Source organism: Hippoglossus hippoglossus, chromosome 18 (genome assembly GCF_009819705.1).
Source record: "Hippoglossus hippoglossus isolate fHipHip1 chromosome 18, fHipHip1.pri, whole genome shotgun sequence".
Classification (NCBI taxonomy): domain Eukaryota; kingdom Metazoa; phylum Chordata; class Actinopteri; order Pleuronectiformes; family Pleuronectidae; genus Hippoglossus; species Hippoglossus hippoglossus.
In genome coordinates, this window is record NC_047168.1 from 13,000,384 (window position 1) to 13,020,837 (window position 20,454).

The 20,454-nt window shown below is 40.2% G+C and overlaps 3 protein-coding genes across 3 annotated transcripts in view; 2 read left to right on the top strand and 1 right to left on the bottom strand.

Moving 5' to 3' along the window:
- Positions 1–1,392: 1,392 nt before the first annotated feature.
- LOC117751928 (complement factor I-like) lies at positions 1,393–6,751 on the top strand. The gene is given in 16 exon segments (XM_034568981.1): positions 1,393–1,467; positions 2,040–2,125; positions 2,351–2,504; positions 2,661–2,724; positions 2,822–2,984; positions 3,069–3,274; positions 3,356–3,460; positions 3,600–3,731; positions 4,065–4,085; positions 4,220–4,362; positions 4,452–4,555; positions 5,105–5,209; positions 5,302–5,477; positions 5,939–6,040; positions 6,150–6,352; positions 6,440–6,751. Coding segments are annotated over 16 exon segments (1,893 nt in total). The 5' UTR covers positions 1,393–1,407; the 3' UTR covers positions 6,509–6,751.
- Positions 6,752–8,291: 1,540 nt separating this feature from the next.
- LOC117752171 (complement factor I-like) overlaps positions 8,292–20,454 on the top strand; it is a 25,570-nt gene continuing 13,407 nt past the window's right edge. Inside the window, exons 1-17 of the mRNA XM_034569363.1 lie at positions 8,292–8,775; positions 9,335–9,420; positions 9,649–9,802; positions 9,977–10,040; positions 10,138–10,300; positions 10,385–10,590; positions 10,672–10,776; positions 10,986–11,103; positions 11,245–11,340; positions 11,476–11,552; positions 11,727–11,869; positions 11,961–12,064; positions 12,603–12,707; positions 12,791–12,966; positions 13,151–13,252; positions 13,370–13,518; positions 13,605–13,683. Of these exons, the coding sequence (XP_034425254.1) occupies positions 8,716–8,775; positions 9,335–9,420; positions 9,649–9,802; positions 9,977–10,040; positions 10,138–10,300; positions 10,385–10,590; positions 10,672–10,776; positions 10,986–11,103; positions 11,245–11,340; positions 11,476–11,552; positions 11,727–11,869; positions 11,961–12,064; positions 12,603–12,707; positions 12,791–12,966; positions 13,151–13,252; positions 13,370–13,518; positions 13,605–13,673 (1,977 nt within the window). The 5' untranslated portion in view covers positions 8,292–8,715 and the 3' untranslated portion in view covers positions 13,674–13,683. The remainder of the gene's footprint in view (positions 8,776–9,334; positions 9,421–9,648; positions 9,803–9,976; positions 10,041–10,137; positions 10,301–10,384; positions 10,591–10,671; positions 10,777–10,985; positions 11,104–11,244; positions 11,341–11,475; positions 11,553–11,726; positions 11,870–11,960; positions 12,065–12,602; positions 12,708–12,790; positions 12,967–13,150; positions 13,253–13,369; positions 13,519–13,604; positions 13,684–20,454) is intronic.
- Positions 14,198–18,016, bottom strand: LOC117751888 (calcium uniporter protein, mitochondrial-like). Its single transcript, XM_034568919.1, has 9 exons — positions 17,125–18,016; positions 16,302–16,362; positions 15,863–16,030; positions 15,594–15,698; positions 15,288–15,445; positions 15,086–15,192; positions 14,894–14,990; positions 14,593–14,709; positions 14,198–14,380 (listed from the first exon to the last, which is right to left on the bottom strand). The coding sequence occupies exons 1-9, from the start codon at positions 17,194–17,196 to the stop codon at positions 14,303–14,305; spliced, it is 963 nt and encodes a 320-aa protein (XP_034424810.1). The 5' UTR covers positions 17,197–18,016; the 3' UTR covers positions 14,198–14,302.

The window sequence follows — 20,454 nt, forward strand, 5'->3', positions numbered from 1 at the left end:
CATTAATTTAATTGTATCCTGCTTGAATCAAATTCTTGGTCACAACCAGGATCTCTGTTGTTTTGATGAGTTGCTGTTGGAGGCTTTTTTACCGACTTCCTGTGCAATCAGGTGTTTGTTGATTTTAGTTATTTATGCATATATTTGTGTGTTAGATTGATGTATCCTGTTTGTGATTTTATCTATTTATATTTAAGATATTTATGTTTATTATAACTGTCATATTCATAAATATGGAGAATTCTGTGGCCTGAATATCAATATAAATTTTACTGGACAAACATCAACAATAAAACATGTTTTCTCTAAAACAGTCAGATCACATTCATATCACGTTACTGTACATTTAGATTTAATAAATACGTTTGTGTCTTTTATTATCTTTAGCTTGAGAAATTCATTTCCAGCAGTTTATTAAAGTCGTCATAAGTTGTCGTTTTGTGTTGTCGTCGTTTTTCTTGTGGATTAATGTGCAGTGTCACTCGTTCCCTTATCTCACCACCGTGGACACACAAACGCACATTGATTCATCGTGTTGATCTTGTGTGTTCTCCAGTGACCTGAACCAACAACAACACAGAACCTCACAGAATAAATGTGTTATTTATTTAAAATGTTTTATTTTCTATTTCTCTATTTTTAGGTTTCTTGATGTGACTTCTTTCATTTTATTAAAGGGAATATACAAGTTGACAAAACAGAAGATGTAGATGCAAATTCAAATGTAAATTAATAACAGAAGTTGAGAATAGAAGACAGACGATAAATCAAAATCAAGTATAATAAAATAAAAGGCAATATAAAGGCAACAACATTTTCAAGTGCATGTAAAATAAAATGAAACTTGTGTATAAATATTAACTTCTTGTTTGCCTCTGAGGAGAAGTAAAGGTCGTGGTCAGAGTCAATACAACGTGGTTCCCAAACTAGGGAAGGAGGGGGGTCACGAGACTCAGAGAGGGGGCCACAATGTCCAAAAATCGAATATGTGTGTTTTAGCCATAATTGTTACAACAATGGATGGATGAATAAATGTTGCTAAAGTGAGAGATTAGCAGCAGCATCAGGGGGCATTTGGGGCCAGAGGCTGAAAGGTTTGAGAACATCTGACCCAACAGAGCTTCCCCATTTAATTCAACATCATAGCTTTTGGATTTTAAACTTTAAATGCCAAAAGATTATCAGTTGGTTCCTCATGTTCGCAGGAAATCTAAAAAACAGATGTCAGAACCTCGACCTTCAGGAGTGGCTCCGCCCACGTGTACCATATGTGTTTGAGTTGTTACAGGAATCTGGTTTTTCCAACAAAACTGTTTCTGTGTCTGCAGCACAGATGTAAGTCTTTATTTTTATTCATCCACAGCAACATTTCTGAGAAAATTTTTTTGTACGAAGCTGAAGTCGATCATGAGATCAGTCGGAGTTTCTCTTCTCTCCCTGTTTCTTCTCGTCATTAAATCTGAAACTGTGAGTAAAACATTTTGAATCTTTTTGAAGGTTTTTTTATTCTTGTTTCATTTGTTGTTTTTAAATCTGATTTTCCAGTTATTTCTATTTGATATTGTTTAGAGCAGAAGAAACTGGAAGGTAGAATACTGTTGTTGCTAAATACAGTGAATTATAGTATTTATAATAACATGTACATTATACTGCAGTAGAAAAAGAAGTACTGCAACCTTTTACTAAAGTAACAGTAGAATATAGTTTCACTAATATGTATTTTATCATTGCATTATGATTATTGATTTATATAATTATAATTTAGACATCACTGCTACACTTGGAGGTCATTGTATTTTATTTTGTATCAGTTTAAAATCATTCAAACTGATCTAACTAATGATACCATCAATAAATGAATGAAAAGTATCTTTAAATATGACCTTTGAAGTTGGATGACTGTTGTTGCTGTGTATAATGTGCTGGTGTTGTCACTTCTCCTCCAGGGGAGGCCAATAGAGCAGAGCCCACAGATACATCAGAGGCCAATAGAGCAGAGCCCACAGATACATCAGTTCTTAATCCCATCGACCCCTGAGGTCCCCAGCTCCCCCCCGCCGACCCCGACAGCTGCTGAGAAAGAAGAAGACAAGTTCCTGGGTTCACCTGAGTGTCTGATCAAGAAGTCAGTAACCGGCCATCTGAGCCTCTTTCATTGGTCGCATGATTGTTTTTGTTCGTTATATATAGACTATAAATCTATAAACACACATATATAGATAAATATATATATTTATATCTATTTAAGATAAATGCTTGACGTGCCTGTGAAAGCATCATATCTGTAATAGATTCTCTGTGATGACGTGTGTGAATAAACTCAGATCGTTGGCGTGTGTGTGTTCACCAGGTTGACTCGTGCATCATGTGACCTGGTGTTCTGTCCTCCGTGGCAGCGTTGCATCGAAGGACAGTGCTCCTGTAAACCTCCGTATCTGTGTCCCACTGACAACGTGACAGCGGTTTGTGGTCGAGACCACAGGACGTACCGCTCCTACTGCCAGGTTCAATCCCGCTGTTCCACAGGGACAGAAACAAGTTTAGATTTAGATCATGTTTATAGTTTTCTATCCATTCAACTCAAAACAATAAGTGTATTTATCAAAGTTTATCTCCACCTGATCGTCTTTATATACATTCACTGATCGTCCTTTTCCCAGGTGATGGCGGTCTCTTGTCGGACTAAGAAACCTGTCATGTCTTACTTTGGTGACAAATGTGGAGGTTCGTTCTAACAGACGAATTTGTCACATATATATCATATAAGTTGTTTATATGTTTTAATTTAACTTTACCGTTATCTTTCTCTCTTTTGACACAGAGAATAATCTGGAGATCAGGACTTTGATAGATTCTGAGACCGGAGTCGTCAGCGTCTCGCTTCCTGACAAGAGCAAAACAGGTGTTGAGAAGCACCTGATCTGTCGTAGGATGTGGGACATGGCGACAGCTAACGTGGCCTGCAAAGAACATGGGAATCCACTGTGAGAGGAGACATGTATTTATATAACACACATATAGTGAGATGTGAATGAACAACATGGATTGACGACACGTCTCGTGAACAGGGGCGCTGCGGCCGCTGACACCGTCTCTTACCCCTCCCTGAGGACTGACCATCCAGGCAAAGAGTTCCCTAGCAGCTGTGTCAGCATCCGTTGCCAAGGTTACGAGAATTCCCTGGCCGAGTGTGTCATCTACGACGAGATGCAGATCCACGGCAACAGGAGGGTCGCCACGGCAACGTGTTATAACGCGTTACAGGCCCTGACAGGTCTGGATGGATGGATGGATGGATGGATGGATGGATGGATGGATAAATAGTTTTCTGACCTTTCGTGTTTGTTCATTTCAGAAGACTGCGGCTTCACGTGTGCAAACAGGAAGTGTGTGTTTTTGAACCAGACATGTGATGGAATCGATGACTGTGGCGACCGCAGTGATGAAATGTGCTGCAAAGGTAAGCACACACACGCACACACACACACACACACACACACGCGCACACGCGCACACACGCACACACGCACACACGCACACACACACACACACACACACACACACACACACACACACACGTAATAACCCTGTATTGTCAGGTTGCAGGAGAGATGGTTTGCTGTGTAAGACGGGTGTGTGTCTTCATAGAGATTCTGTCCATGACGGACTCGTCGACTGTCTGGACGGTGAAGACGAATCCCCCAGTGAGTTACACACACTCTAACACTGACGTTTAAAATTACATAATGTTTTGACGTTTTTTATGTGGTTGAATTATAAAGTCCAGTAATAAAAATACTTCTACTAGACTGTAAATGTACCAACTTTAAGACTTGCCAGAGCTCTGATGTGTTTAAGTGTTTTTACTTTCCACAGAAACGCAACAAGTCAGACACTCAGGTACAGTGAGGACGAATGGGAACTCAGGTACAGTGAGGACGAATGGGAACTCAGGTACAGTGAGGACGAATGGGAACTCAGGTACAGTGAGGGCGAATGGGAACTCAGTGCTCGGTTCAAATTGTTGTTGATGTTGATTAGATTTGTTTTTTTCCTTGTTTCAGATTTCATCTCTCCTCAAGATGGTACGTTAACTGTGAAGCTTTCAGAACTTTATTCACAGAGCTGATATTACACTTCATGGCTTTATAAATACGTGGATGGATGGATGGATGGATGGATGGATGGATGGATTTTAAACTGATCTCTTCGTGCATAGAGATCAAATTAAGCCGATTGCACCTGGAGTCAAAGTTAAAGTGTGGGATTCCCAACGCGACCACGGTGGACGACGCGGAGTTGGAGGAGCGAGGGCGGGGCCCCCGCGTCAAGAGAGTGGTGGGAGGAGTCCCGGCAAGACCGGTCAGTCAGAAACACTGCTGTCTGTTTAACTGTATATATACACACAGTTATTAATAAAACTATGTATAAACCTGTGTGTGTGTATACAGACTCAGATCCAGTGGCAGGTCGCTCTGGAGGAGCACAACAAGATCGACTGTGGTGGAGCGTATATCGGGGACTGCTGGGTAATCACTGCTGCTCACTGCGTCAGGTAAACGATGACGTGTTAGCATTAGCATGAAATATTAGCATCCTGATTGTCGGAGAGTTCAGGAAAGTTTCCTCTTCTCACATTTAACTATAAAATCTTCACTTGTTTGATCTTTTGTGCACAAGATATTCACTTTGCACACGATGAATATCATGTGGGAACATTGTTTCAGCAGCAAATGATTCCTGCCGATGACGACCACATGTCTATGTTATTTATCTTGTGCGAACAAAATAAAACAGATTTCACCTATTGGGAGATTAGGGCTCTGTAAGTATGTCGCCATGGATTCAGTGAATTGCATTCTGGGATACGACTTGTTGTTTTAGCCTAATGTGTCAAATTAAGTTTGGATAAATTCCTGACAAACAAGTGGTACCACTGGACGTTCAAAAAACTGTCACTTCATATTATTATTTTAGGCAGAATGTGTTTTTTCTAAGTGAGTTCAAGGTTCCGAATCTTCTTCAGATTTACACTTTAAGGACTGATTTACTTTAAAAGACATTATTCATCAGTCAGTCGTGCTAGTAATCGTCTCTTCATCAGACCCAACCCGCGTGCGTTCAACGTCAAGTTGTCTCTCTGGAGGAAATCGAGAGCTCAGGACACGACGGACGTTGTTCCTGTTGAAGATATTCACATCCACCCCAGGTACGAATCTTTCTCTCTGTACGGTCGCCATTTGAACTTAAACGTTGACCGAACACACTGAACACAAACATTATTTGGTGACCTTTTAACAGGTACAACGCCAGAACGTACGAGAACGACATTGCTCTGGTGAAGCTGAAGAAGCTTCCATACATGGACAAATGTTTCATGGACAATCCGGCCATCAGCGCTGTCTGCGTTCCCTGGTCCACGCAACTTTTCCAGTCCAACCACACCTGCAGCATCTCGGGATGGGGACGAACCCAAGGTCTGTACGTTACTGTTCGGCTGTGACGTCAAAGGTTAAAAAAAGAACTGTAACTTAGTCGTAAGCTAGGACCTCTGGTGGTGAGGTGAGGAAAGTTAAGACTCATTTGAAATAAGTTAGTGAATAAAAAGAAAGAGATGAAGCTTGATCAGATTTCAGTGGGCCCTGGCCCCGCCCCCGGGCCCCGCCCCCAGGCCCCGCCCTCTTGGGCTGTCACTGGTAAAACGGGATTCATTGACGAATATTTTTAAATATACCATAAAATTGCTTGGGAAGTATGGAAAGTGAATTCTGTCAACTTTGAGGAATTACATTTTTTGGCATGAAACCTGAAAAGTTACAGAATTAGTTACAAAGTTATTTATCAAATTAACTTTTTTTGAGTCAGACTGAATGTTGTAAAGTGAGAGAAGTTATTTTAATAATTGATCGTGTTGGATTATTGTAACGTTTGTGTGCAGAGGGTCGATCAGCTCAGGTGTTGCTCTGGGCCAACGTGTCGCTCATCGACGACTGTCAGAGATTCTACAAAGATCGATTCAAGCCAGGAATGATGTGTGCAGGTGAGTGTGGACGTCATCAGTGACCTGAGAGCACTCACACAGTTTATAATGGTGTGTGTGTGTGTGTGTGTGTGTGTGTGTGTGTGTGTGTGTGTTTGTGTGTGTGCAGGTGACCTGGACGGCAGCGTGGACTCCTGTCAGGGCGATGGCGGCGTGGACTCCTGTCAGGACGACAGCGGCGTGGACTCCTGTCAGGACGACAGCGGCAGTCCTCTGGTTTGTGAAGATGAACTGGGCGTTTCTTACCTGTGGGGCATCAGCAGCTGGGGGGAGAGGTGTGGTCAGCCTGGATTCCCTGGAGTTTATACACAAGTAATATATAACCAAAAAATCTATACACTGAAAACATGTACACAACTTAAATGTGTCATTAACATGAAATTCTTTTATCTCCACCAGGTCGCTCATTACTTTGAATGGATCAGAAGTAACACAGGTTGGCCGACAGTCACCAGGTTTAACTCCTGATGAAGAGAAAACACACACACGTTGCTTTTCTTTCTGATTTTAACTTGACCGCAGCTTGTGTGATTACAGACACTGTGATTAAAACTTGAATTGTTCAAAGTGTTTTCATTTCACATACGATCACATACTTAAAATTGTGAAACACACTACAACATAATAAACGTTTCTTCTTAAGGAATGTACTGGGGAGTTAAATACTTGCATCGTGTCCAATGAAATACCTGTAATATTTATAATAATACATCCTTTAAAATAGCTTCCTGTTTCTTTGGCTGTTCCTATACAAAAATAAACCTAACTTATTTAGGTGCAGGAGGAATAATTCATAATAATAATGATTATTTGAAATATATAATTATTTTTTTTATTTCACCACATCTTTAATAAACTTTACTGGACGTTTTGGTAATAATAACCAATCCCACAGAAGAAAATACCCGTAAAATATATTTTCCTGTTTCTATGGCGAAGAACATATTGACATTTGCTAACCTAGCTAACACATTAGCCTGAAATGTTTCTATGAGAAATATATATTTTAAAAGTATATTGCTGCTGTATTTAAGTACAGGGTGATAATTCATAATAATAATAATAATGGATCTTTTTAAATATATATATATAAAAAAATACGGATACAGATTAGATTGTTTTATTACACCACATCTTTAATAAAGTCCAAATGTTTAAAACAGAAAAAATCACTGTTAACTGATGTATCCTGTTTGTGATTTTATCTATTTATATTTAAGATATTTATGTTTATTATAACTGTCATATTCATAAATATGGAGAATTCTGTGGCCTGAATATCAATATAAATTTTACTGGAAAACATGTTTTCTCTAAAACAGTCAGATCACATTCATATCACGTTACTGTACATTTAGATTAAATAAATACGTTTGTGTCTTTTATCATCTTTAGCTTGAGAAATTATTTTCCAGCAGTTTATTAATGTGATAAGTTGTCGTTTTGTGTTGTCGTCGTTTTTCTTGTGGATTAATGTGCAGTGTCACTCGTTCCCTTATCTCACCACCGTGGACACACAAACGCACATTGATTCATCGTGTTGATCTTGTGTGTTCTCCAGTGACCTGAACCAACAACAACACAGAACCTCACAGAATAAATGTGTTATTTATTTAAAATGTTTTATTTTCTATTTCTCTATTTTTAAGTTTCTTGATGTGACTTCTTTCATTTTATTAAAGGGAATATACAAGTTGACAAAACAGAAGATGTAGATGCAAATTCAAATGTAAATAAATAACAGAAGTTGAGAATAGAAGACAGATGATAAATCAAAATCAAGTATAATATTAAAAAAGGCAATATAAAGGCAACAACATTTTCAAGTGCATGTAAAATAAAATGAAACTTGTGTATAAATATTAACTTCTTGTTTGCCTCTGAGGAGAAGTAAAGGTCGTGGTCAGAGTCAATACAACGTGGTTCCCAAACTAGGGAAGGAGGGGGGTCACGAGACTCAGAGAGGGGGCCACAATGTCCAAAAATCGAATATGTGTGTTTTAGCCATAATCGTTACAGAAGACAGATAATGGTTGTTAGATTTAAACTAATAAATGTTGCTAAAGTGAGAGATTAGCAGCAGCATCAGGTGCAGCAGGACAATTTACACAATGTGCAGGGGATTGTTTTAATTATTTATTTTGGAATCCAGTTCAAATAAATTACCTTTGTTTGCTTCGACCTCGTCCAACGATAATTTGCGTCACAGTTCTCTGGCGCATTTATTTTGGGGCCAGAGGCTGAAAGGTTTGAGAACATCTGACCCAACAGAGCTTCCCCATTTAATTCAACATCATAGCTTTTGGATTTTAAACTTTAAATGCCAAAAGATTATCAGTTGGTTCCTCATGTTCGCAGGAAATCTAAAAAACAGATGTCCGAACCTCGACCTTCAGGAGTGGCTCCGCCCACGTGTACCATATGTGTTTGAGTTGTGACAGGAATCTGGGTTTTCCACCGCGTCGTTTACCGATCATGATCAGCTGAGACAGAGTCTGTGAACATAGTGATGAGACGAGCTAATGATTGACGACGACGACAGAAGAGATAATCAGGTCGTCGGCTGAACAGAGAAAAACTGTTTCTGTGTCTGCAGCACAGATGTAAGTCTTTATTTTTATTCATCCACAGCAACATTTCTGAGAAAACATTTTTGTACGAAGCTGAAGTCGATCATGAGATCAGTCGGAGTTTCTCTTCTCTCGCTGTTTCTTCTCGTCATTAAATCTGAAACTGTGAGTAAAACATTTTTAAACCTGATTTTCCAGTAATTTCTATTTTATATTGTTTAGAGCAGAAGAAACTGGAAGGTAGAATACTGTTGTTGCTAAATACAGTGAATTATAGTATTTTTAATAACATGTATATTATACTGCAGTGGAATAAGTACTGCAACCTTTTACTAAAGTAACAGTAGAATATAGAGTGTCACTAATATGTATTTTATCATTGCATTATGATTATTGATTTATATAATTATAATTTAGACATCACTGCTACACTTGGAGGTCATTGTATTTTATTTTGTATCAGTTTAAAATCATTCAAACTGATCTAACTAATGATACCATCAATAAATGAATGAAAAGCATCTTTAAATATGACCTTTGAAGTTGGATGACTGTTGTTGCTGTGTATAATGTGCTGGTGTTGTCACTTCTCCTCCAGGGGAGGCCAATAGAGCAGAGCCCACAGATACATCAGAGGCCAATAGAGCAGATCCCACAGATACATCAGAGGCCAATAGAGCAGATCCGACAGGATCCTCAGTTCTTAATCCCATCGACCCCTGAGGTCCCCAGCTCCCCCCCGCCGACCCCGACAGCTGCTGAGAAAAAAGAAGACAAGTACCTGGGTTCACCTGAGTGTCTGATCAAGAAGTCAGTAACCGGCCATCTGAGCCTCTTTCATTGGTCGCATGATTGTATTTGTTCGTTATATATAGACTATAAATCTATAAACACACATATATAGATAAATATATATATATATTTATATCTATTTAAGATAAATGCTGACGTGCCTGTGAAAGCATCATATCTGTAATAGATTCTCTGTGATGACGTGTGTGAATAAACTCAGATCGTTGGCGTGTGTGTGTTCACCAGGTTGACTCGTGCATCATGTGACCTGGTGTTCTGTCCTCCGTGGCAGCGTTGCATCGAAGGACAGTGCTCCTGTAAACCTCCGTATCTGTGTCCCACTGACGACGTGACAGCGGTTTGTGGTCGAGACCACAGGACGTACCGCTCCTACTGCCAGGTTCAATCCCGCTGTTCCACAGGGACAGAAACAAGTTTAGATTTAGATCATGTTTATAGTTTTCTATCCATTCAACTCAAAACAATAAGTGTATTTATCAAAGTTTATCTCCACCTGATCGTCTTTATATACATTCACTGATCGTCTTTAATAACAATAACAATCTTTTCCCAGGTGATGGCGGTCTCTTGTCGGACTAAGAAACCTGCCATGTCTTACTTTGGTGACAAATGTGCAGGTTCGTTCTAACAGACGAATTTGTCACATATATATCATATAAGTTGTTTATATGTTTTAAGTTAACTTTACCGTTATCTTTCTCTCTTTTGACACAGAGAATAATCTGGAGATCAGGACTTTGATAGATTCTGAGACCGGAGTCGTCAGCGTCTCGCTTCCTGACAAGAGCAAAACAGGTGTTGAGAAGCACCTGATCTGTCGTAGGATGTGGGACATGGCGACAGCTAACGTGGCCTGCAAAGAACATGGGAATCCACTGTGAGAGGAGACATGTATTTATATAACACACATATAGTGAGATGTGAATGAACAACATGGATTGACGACACGTCTCGTGAACAGGGGCGCGGCGGCCGCTGACACCGTCTCTTACCCCTCCCTGAGGACTGACCATCCAGGCAAAGAGTTCCCTAGCAGCTGTGTCAGCATCCGTTGCCAAGGTTACGAGAATTCCCTGGCCGAGTGTGTCATCTACGACGAGATGCAGATCCACGGCAACAGGAGGGTCGCCACGGCAACGTGTTATAACGCGTCACAGGCCCTGACAGGTCTGGATGGATGGATGGATGGATGAATGGATGGATGGATAAATAAATAGTTTTCTGACCTTTCGTGTTTGTTCATTTCAGAAGACTGCGGCTTCACGTGTGCAAACAGGAAGTGTGTGCTTTTGAACCAGACATGTGATGGAATCGATGACTGTGGCGACCGCAGTGATGAAATGTGCTGCAAAGGTAAGCACACACATGCACACACACACACACACACACACACACACACACACACGCATGCACACACACACACACACACACGCACACACACACACACACACGCACACACACACACACGCACACACACACACATGCGCGCGCACACACGCGCACACACACGCACACACACGCACACACACACACACACACACGTAATAACCCTGTATTGTCAGGTTGCAGGAGCCATGGTTTGCTGTGTAAGACGGGTGTGTGTCTTCATAGAGATTCTGTCCATGACGGACTCGTCGACTGTCTGGACGGTGAAGACGAATCCCCCAGTGAGTTACACACACTCTAACACTGACATTTCAAATTACATAATGTTTTGACGTTTTTTATGTGGTTGAATTATAAAGTCCAGTAATAAAAATACTTCTACTAGACTGTAAATGTACCAACTTTAAGACTTGCCAGAGCTCTGATGTGTTTAAGTGTTTTTACTTTCCACAGAAACGCAACAAGTCAGACACTCAGGTACAGTGAGGACGAATGGGAACTCAGGTACAGTGAGGACAAATGGGAACTCAGGTACAGTGAGGACGAATGGGAACTCAGGTACAGTGAGGACGAATGGGAACTCAGGTACAGTGAGGACGAATGGGAACTCAGGTACAGTGAGGACGAATGGGAACTCAGGTACAGTGAGGGCGAATGGGAACTCAGCGCTCGGTTCAAATGGTTGTTGATGTTGATTAGATTTGTTTTTTTCTTTGTTTCAGATTTCATCTCTCCTCAAGATGGTACGTTAACTGTGAAGCTTTCAGAACTTTATTCACAGAGCTGATATTACACTTCATGGCTTTATAAATACGTGGATGGATGGATGGATGGATGGATGGATGGATGGATGGATGGATGGATGGATGGATGGATGGATGGATGGATGGATTTTAAACTGATCTCTTCGTGCATAGAGATCAAATTAAGCCGATTGCACCTGGAGTCAAAGTTAAAGTGTGGGATTCCCAACGCGACCACGGTGGACGACGAGGAGGTGTCGGAGCGAGAGCGGGGCCCCCGCGTCAAGAGAGTGGTGGGAGGAGTCCCAGCAAGACCGGTCAGTCAGAAACACTGCTGTCTGTTTAACTGTATATATACACACAGTTATTAATAAAACTATATATAAACCTGTGTGTGTGTGTATACAGACTCAGATCCAGTGGCAGGTCGCTCTGGAGGAGCGCGAAAAGATCGACTGTGGTGGAGCGTATATCGGGGACTGCTGGGTAATCACTGCTGCTCACTGCGTCAGGTAAACGATGACGTGTTAGCATTAGCATGAAATATTAGCATCCTGATTGTCGGAGAGTTCAGGAAAGTTTCCTCTTCTCACATTTAACTATAAAATCTTCGCTTGTTTGATCTTTTGTGCACAAGATATTCACTTTGCACACGATGAATATCATGTGGGAACATTGTTTCAGCAGCAAATGATTCCTGCCGATGACGACCACATGTCTATGTTATTTATCTTGTGCGAACAAAATAAAACAGATTTCACCTATTGGGAGATTAGGGCTCTGTAAGTATGTCGCCATGGATTCAGTGAATTGCATTCTGGGATACGACTTGTTGTTTTAGCCTAATGTGTCAAATTAAGTTTGGATAAATTCCTGACTAACAAGTGGTACCACTGGACGTTCAAAAAACTGTCACTTCATATTATTATTTTAGGCAGAATGTGTTTTTTCAAGGTTCAGAATCTTCTTCAGATTTACACTTTAAGGACTGATTTACTTTAAAAGACATTATTCATCAGTCAGTCGTGCTAGTAATCGTCTCTTCATCAGACCCAACCCGCTTGCGTTCAACGTCAAGTTTTCTCTCTGGAAGAAATCCAGAGCTCAGACCACCACGGACATTGTTCCTGTTGAAGATATTCGCATCCACCCCAGGTACGAATCTTTCTCTCTGTACGGTCGCCATTTGAACTTAAACGTTGACCGAACACAAAAATGATTTGGTGACTTTTTAACAGGTACAACGCCAGAACGTACGAGAACGACATTGCTCTGGTGAAGCTGAAGAAGCTTCCATACGAGGAAAAATGTTTCGTGGACAATCCGGCCATCAGCGCTGTCTGCGTTCCCTGGTCCACGCAACTTTTCCAGTCCAACCACACCTGCAGCATCTCGGGATGGGGACGAACCAAAGGTCTGTACGTTACTGTTCGGCTGTGACGTCAAAGGTTAAAAAAAGAACTGTAACTTAAACGTAAGCTAGGACCTAAAAAAAGACGACATTGTGGATCATTCCTTGAGTCAGACTGAATGTTGTAAAGTGAGACAAGTTATTTTAATAATTGATCGTGTTGGATTATTGTAACGTTTGTGTGCAGAGGGTCGATCAGCTCAGGTGTTGCTCTGGGCCAACGTGTCGCTCATCGACGACTGTCAGAGATTCTACAAAGATCGATTCAAACCAGGAATGATGTGTGCAGGTGAGTGTGGACGTCATCAGTGACCTGAGAGCACTCACACAGTTTATAATGGTGTGTGTGTGTGCGTGTGTGTGTGTGTGTCTGTGTGTGTGTGTGTGTGTGTGTGTGTGTGTACAGGTGACCTGGACGGCAGCGTGGACTCCTGTCAGGGCGACAGCGGCGGTCCTCTGGTTTGTGAAGATGAACTGGGCGTTTCTTACCTGTGGGGCATCGTCAGCTGGGGGGAGAAGTGTGGTCAGCCTGGATTCCCTGGAGTTTATACACAAGTAATATATAACAAAAAATCTATACACTGAAAACACGTACACAATTTAAATGTGTCATTAACATGAAATTCTTTTATCTCCACCAGGTCGCTCATTACTTTGAATGGATCAGAATTAACACAGGTTGGCCGACAGTCACCAGGTTTAACTCCTGATGAAGAGAAAACACACACACGTTGCTTTTCTTTCTGATTTTAACTTGACCGCAGCTTGTGTGATTACAGACACTGTGATTAAAACTTGAATTGTTCAAAGTGTTTTCATTTTCAAATGATCACATACTTAAAATTGTGAAACACATTACAACATAATAAACGTTTCTTCTTAAGGAATGTACTGGGGAGTTAAATACTTGCATCGTGTCCAATGAAATACCTGTAATATTTATAATAATACATCCTTTAAAATAGCTTCCTGTTTCTTTGGCTGTTCCTATACAAAAATAAACCTAACTTATTTAGGTGCAGGAGGAATAATTCATAATAATAATGATTATTTGAAATATATTTATAGATTTTTTTATTTCACCACATCTTTAATAAACTTTACTGGACGTATTGGTAATAATAACCAATCCCACACAAGAAAATATATAACTATGACAAATATATATATTTAAGTACAGGGTGAATAATTCGTAATAATAATAATAATAATATATATATAAAAAATACGGATACAGATAAGATTGTTTTATTTCACCACATTTTTAATAAAGTCCAAATGATTAAAACAGAAAAATCACTGTAAACAAACAAAGGTGAAATTTAATGACACAAGAATCTCAGCGGGAACTTTGAACCTGATCCACGGGCAGCTGCAGACGGATCGAGCTTCTCAACCTCCGGAGATCATCGTCCACCTGCACACACGCACACACACACACACACACACACACACACACACACACACACACACACACACACACACACACACACACACACACACACACACACACAAGTTAGATTCCAGCTGATTTTAAAGAGCCACGGTGTGTGTGTGTGTGTGTGTGTGTGTGTGTGTGTGTGTGTGTGTGTGTGTGTGTGTGTGTGTGTGTGTGTGTGTGTTCATCACCTCGGCCATCTTGTCTTTGAGCTCGTTGTATTTTTGAAGATCAAATTTCTGTTGGGACGCTCTGCGGTGGAAGAAGTGAAGGAACTGACGATCCCTCGCCCCTGTGTACATGAACTCCTGCACACACACACACACACACACACACACACACACACACACACACACACACACACACACACACACACACACACACACACAAACACCGTAACCTTTGCCTTAGAGCTCAAACAGCCTTTTGAAAAAGTGAGTACCAGATAAAGTGTCCTCACTAATATGGTCTGACATACGAACATGGGTCTACCTGTTTCGTGAGGATGTAGTAGGCGAAGAAGATCATGCTGGTGGTGCAGGAGATGAAGAAGGTGACTGGCTCCATGACGTCCCATGCAAACACATACCTGTCACACACACACACACACACACACGATTACAGACGTCCTGAGGGTTGTAAAACTGGAAGTTTCAGGTTGGTGAATGTGTGTGTGTGGATCACCAGGTGAGGTAACCCAGGAATCCTCCCTGTAGTGATAGGTAGGCAAGCCCCGCCCACCCCAGCAGGGAGGCTCTCGACTCCGCCTCCTTCGCCATCTGGATTTTCACCTACACACACACACACATAGTATTTAGTGTTTGGTGTACAGTATATATGTGATGATATTAAAGTCAACATGATGATATATAGTATGATGTAGTACCGTCTCCAGTGGCCTGAGCTCCTGTTGTAGTTGCTCCCGTTGGATCAGCAGCTCCGAGTGTTTGACGTGTTGCTGCTGAGGAAGATTCAGAGCCGATTGAAGGAGCTGGACCACATACTTCATATCGTCCAGACCCAACACGTGTTCATGAGACGCACCTGACACACGGAGAGGGACCAGTTTAAACGTTACAGGTGAAAAACATTTAAAAATATTTGAACGCACGTGTTGGTGTATTTTCCCATTTAAGTAACAAAACTAAGTTGTGTGTTCTGATAGCGCCCTCTAGAGGAACACAGGATTTACCTTGTCCGAGAGAGCCAACATTGTATGTGACGCCGTTGATGACGAGCTGGAAATCTTTATTTAAAACTGTTTCCATGAACGTGCACGAGGAGATTCTCTGTCCATCTGAGGAAAGAAAGAAATGTTTTACTAAATTTTTGTGTTTCTCATAATTTGTGATTTTTCTCGATACTGTTCAGAGAGTTCAGACTTTAGGTTCAGTTTTAAAATCCATACATTGGTTTGTATTTTTGTGGTCCTTAGAGGTCCAGTACTTGACTTTGTGTTACCTCCATTCAGCAGAGCGGCGCTGTGGACCCCGGGGTCTTTGGCTGAGATGTCTCGAATCAGGTCACCCACTGTGGTCAACATGGGCGTCAGAGTGAAACGACACGGTCGACCTGCAGGGAGACGCAAAGACAGGACCGGGCGGCCCAGGCTGTAATGAAGAGACACATCTGAAAGAGAGAGACACACATACAGTACTTACACCTTTACCGTTGGTTTATTAATTGAAGTTTACAGATTAGACTAAATACAACATATTGATTAATGAGCGTTCAAGGTGTTGGTAGGACAGAGCCACGCTAGCTGTTTTTATGCTAAGCTAGGCTAACCATGTCCTGATTCCAGGTCTGCACTAAATGCATCATAACAAAAACAAATGCTTTATTTTATTTACATCAGTTTCAAGTGACTTTGGAAAAGAGAGAGCCACAGAGAGTTTACCTTTGGTCGGTGGTTCACTGCTGTAACCGGAGACGACGCAGGTCGACCAGACTGAACTGAACTGAGACACAAAAGGAATTATTACACTCACATATGTACCGTGGATCCTGATCATGATGGTGGATCCTGATTGTGGTTGCAGCTGATCCTGGACTATTAGTTACAACAAGACTCAGTTACACGCGGCATCTATTGCACTTCTGTCTATACAAAAGAAATTTGATTTATTGATTGATGACATATCCTGACATGTCCTCGTAAATATCGCCTGAAATACAAAAATGCAGGAACCTGAAACTGTTCCTCACAAACATTTCTCTCTGTCACACTCACACACACACACACACACACACACACACACACACACACACACACACACACACACACACACACACACACACACAGACGCTTGTCTTGTCATGTTGGTGTCTTACAGTAGTAGAGGAAGTAGAGGAAGTTAGAAGTAGAACTAACGTTAGCAGTAAAACTTCAGCAGTTGTAGGTTTGATGTCATCAGTATTATTTGTGTTATATAGAAGTAATGTGGCAGTATTAGTACTACTAGTGGTAAGAAGTGATACAAGTAGTTTATAGTTAACTGTAGAAAAGTCGTTTTTTGAGTTTGAAGTTTTGATGTATTGACGAATTTAAACCTACAGCTGCGTAACAATGTTACATTTTAACCACATGTTAAACAACATTTCCTTTTGTGGTTTTAGCTAGATAAAACACAGAATACATGGTTAAGCAATATCTAAACACATTGTCTTCATAGATAGAAGAAGTGTTTCTGAGCAGGTATAGATACGTGTGTTGAACTCACGGTGTAGATTCGTAGTGTTTTGTGTGGCGAGCAGCAGAATCTGAAGCTGCTGAGCGATCTGGACACGAACATGATGCTGAAGTGAAGGACTGAAACGTCTGTGTCGTAAACCAGTCGGCATGAAGGAATGTGAGGCAGGCGAGTGCAAACAGGTTTTAAACAGGAAGTCGAGTTAACTCCTCAGTGACTGGAAGAGTCAGAGGATTCAAAATCTGCCGACAGAAGGCAGCACTGCTCATACTCTGATTATATATATGTATATAACTTATATAACCTAGGTTAAAATGAAAAATCGCTCAGACCAAAATTCAATGTGCCCAGTGAAAACAACTTTTATTTTATATTTTTGTCCCAGAATTTGAAATGTAAGCAAAAGATGCAGAATTTACAAATAAGTTGAGAAAGAGTATTGGATTGAATGTTGTCATTATGCAATTGTCCTCACTTGTTCTATATTAATATACATATTTGACAAATTTTTGACTATATTCTCTCCTGTATAATTACACAATTTACACATTGTGTACTCTTCTGTATTTTAATCAATAATAGTAAGTTTTCATATTTTCACAAATTAATTATTGACACTGTATATCAGTAAAAGAAGTGTGAATATGAATATATATACAAACTTTTACAGAATTCTTTATTTTAACCAATAACATTACCTGATATTTTCTTATATAACTGTAAGAATCATCAGGATGCGTTTTTATAGATTTTTAACCTGTAAAGTAACTCATATCTATAGCTGCAGTAACTGTAGTGTGATACATATATAAAGTTCAGTCAGACAACTCATGTTCAAACATTTATTGCAGCATTAGAACAGGTTTCGTGTTTGGCGTCTAGGCTCCAACTTAATCACTCCCCCATAGGATTACACTCGAATGATGGGAGTGATGAGCAAATACTTGTAACCCCCCCGCTGGAGCCTACAGGTGGATGCTGGGGGGGTGGAGGGGCTGAAGCAACTGGTAGCAGTACTGCAGCAGGAGTGTGAGCAAAGGGGATGATGGGAAATTTCTCTCTGCTTAAATATACCACCTGATAAGGTGGGTGTGTATTATAGATGGTTGTGGAGAGTGAGGTATGTCACATGATGTATGTCACATGATGTATGTCACATGATGTATGTCACATGATTGGATATATATATATATATTTAGGTTAATTTGAATCAAGAAGTACTGAATAGATCACAACAGTAAATTCATCTTTACTCTAAGAGTGTAAAGGTGAAATGTATTTCTCACCACTGCAGTTTTGCTTTGACATATTGTTCATGTTGCTTTATACTCATTGTTGAAAAATTATTATATATCCGTACACATGCTCATTGTGTATGACGTGATGTTGCCCTTCTCCTGACACTGAATCATGACAAAGTTAAAATAAACAGTAACGTTTTTTGTTTGGTGAAAATGGCGTTGGTCAACCATCTGTTGGGCTGGACAGAATCTCCAGTCGACAGTTTGGACTCTTCAGCAGCGTCAGCGTCGACTCCTGCAGCTCGTTGTCTCTGAGATCGAGCTCTCGGAGGTGGGAGGGATTTGACGTCAGAGCCGAGGTCAAGAGAAAACCGCTGATCTCCGTCAAGCCGCAGAAACTCAGTCTAAACAAAGAAGGAAACAATTAGATATATATATATTTTTTACATGTTCACCACCTCATGTTGAGTATTAACCTCTTCACTCTGTCCCTCTGTGATGTGGAGCTCAGTGTAGATCCTGCTGAGGAGGGTTCTACTTCCTGTTTCATCCGTCACATGTTCACATCTCCTCCTCACACTGATCTTATGTTCATCTAAAACCTTCTGCTCCAGCTCATCCTCTGTTAAGAATTAAAAAAAAATAGTTTGCAAACAACCATCAGTGCGACATCTTCAAACCGCTGGAGTTTGTTCAGATTTGATCTGTCAATATGTCCCGATATTTACAATAATCTTAATTATTATATTAACAATAATAATAACGTGGACACAGAGACGTGATGATCTTACTTTGTGTCGGACTGGACGTCTGTGGTCCTCGCTGCTCCTCCTCAGCATCACACCACTCGTTCTCTCCGTGGAAATACAGGTCGTTTGTCCTCGGTCTTAAAACACAGTGTACGTCAATATATCACATTGTCCAGACTAGAGCTGCATAAGAGTCAGTAGCTTCCTTTTAATAAAAGCTGCAAACATACTTTCATCATATTGAATTCCCTGATTTTAACTAATTCTAGCTTGTGTTATTGTAATGGATGGTCATGCTTACATTTAGATGTAACATTTGATATTTAGATTTAACATTTAACATTTAAATTCAATTTGACATTTAACATTTAACATTTAGATTTACCGTATAGATTTAGATTTAAAATTAATATATAGATTTGATATTGACATAATTATTATTTAATATATTTTAAGGGAAAGTAGTAAATATGACACGTTTCACAAATTACCCTATAATTTGAATGACTACTACTAATAATAATCTACTGTTTCCTCAGTTTTTGTCTGGGTGTTGAAGCTACAGTCTATTTTTTATACGTCTTCTTACTTTGTACATGACGACTGAGGCTCCTCACTGAAACCTGGAGGGAAATCACATGACGCCAGCGACTCTGTTCTCTGGCTCCAAACGTCAAATCTAGAACAAACACAGATTAATATCAGATTTAGTTCATGATTTCTAAGCAGAAGATGATCTAAATTACGGAACCAGACGAATCACATGAAACTCGATTGAAGATCGTAAATAAACTGGACGAGAGCCCTGAAGTAATATTATTATATGAAGATACACGTCACTTATTTTCAGTGAATGTGATTTAAATGACATACAGATACTGATCACCTTTATATACAGTCACTGATCGTCTTTATATATGGAGGACGATACATGACTGAAGTATAAATAAATAAATAAATAAATACATAAATAAATAAATACATAAATAAATACACCAGTAGAACTGGATCATCACACTCCTGTGACCAATCCTGCACGAGACTGAGGTTAGGACTGCCTCATTAGCATATGGACACAGAAATACTGAAATAAATAAATGTGGAAATAAATAAATGTGGAAATATAATTAAGACATTTATTTCTGTATTTATTTATTTATTTCCTTATTTATTTATACATTTATTTATTTATACTTAAGTCATGTATCGTCCTCCATAGTATGTGTGTGTTCTTACTCAGGACTGTTAATGTGGAAGTTCAGGGGTTGTCTCATGGATCTGTCACTCTTCAGGCACTGAGCTTGCTCCTCCTCCTCCTCCTCTTCTTCACTGACTCCCGTCTTCATCTTCATCTTGATTTACATCTTAAT

Bases quoted from the DNA above. Each gene is read 5' to 3' on its own strand.
- LOC117751888 (XM_034568919.1), bottom strand. From the start codon at position 17,196: ATGTTCGTGTCCAGATCGCTCAGCAGCTTCAGATTCTGCTGCTCGCCA. The intron at 16,031-16,301 runs GTAAACTCTCTG...TCTCTCTTTCAG, and splicing joins CAGTGAACCACCGACCAAAG to ATGTGTCTCTTCATTACAGC. The intron at 14,991-15,085 runs GTGATCCACACA...TGTGTGTGACAG, and splicing joins TTCCTGGGTTACCTCACCTG to GTATGTGTTTGCATGGGACG.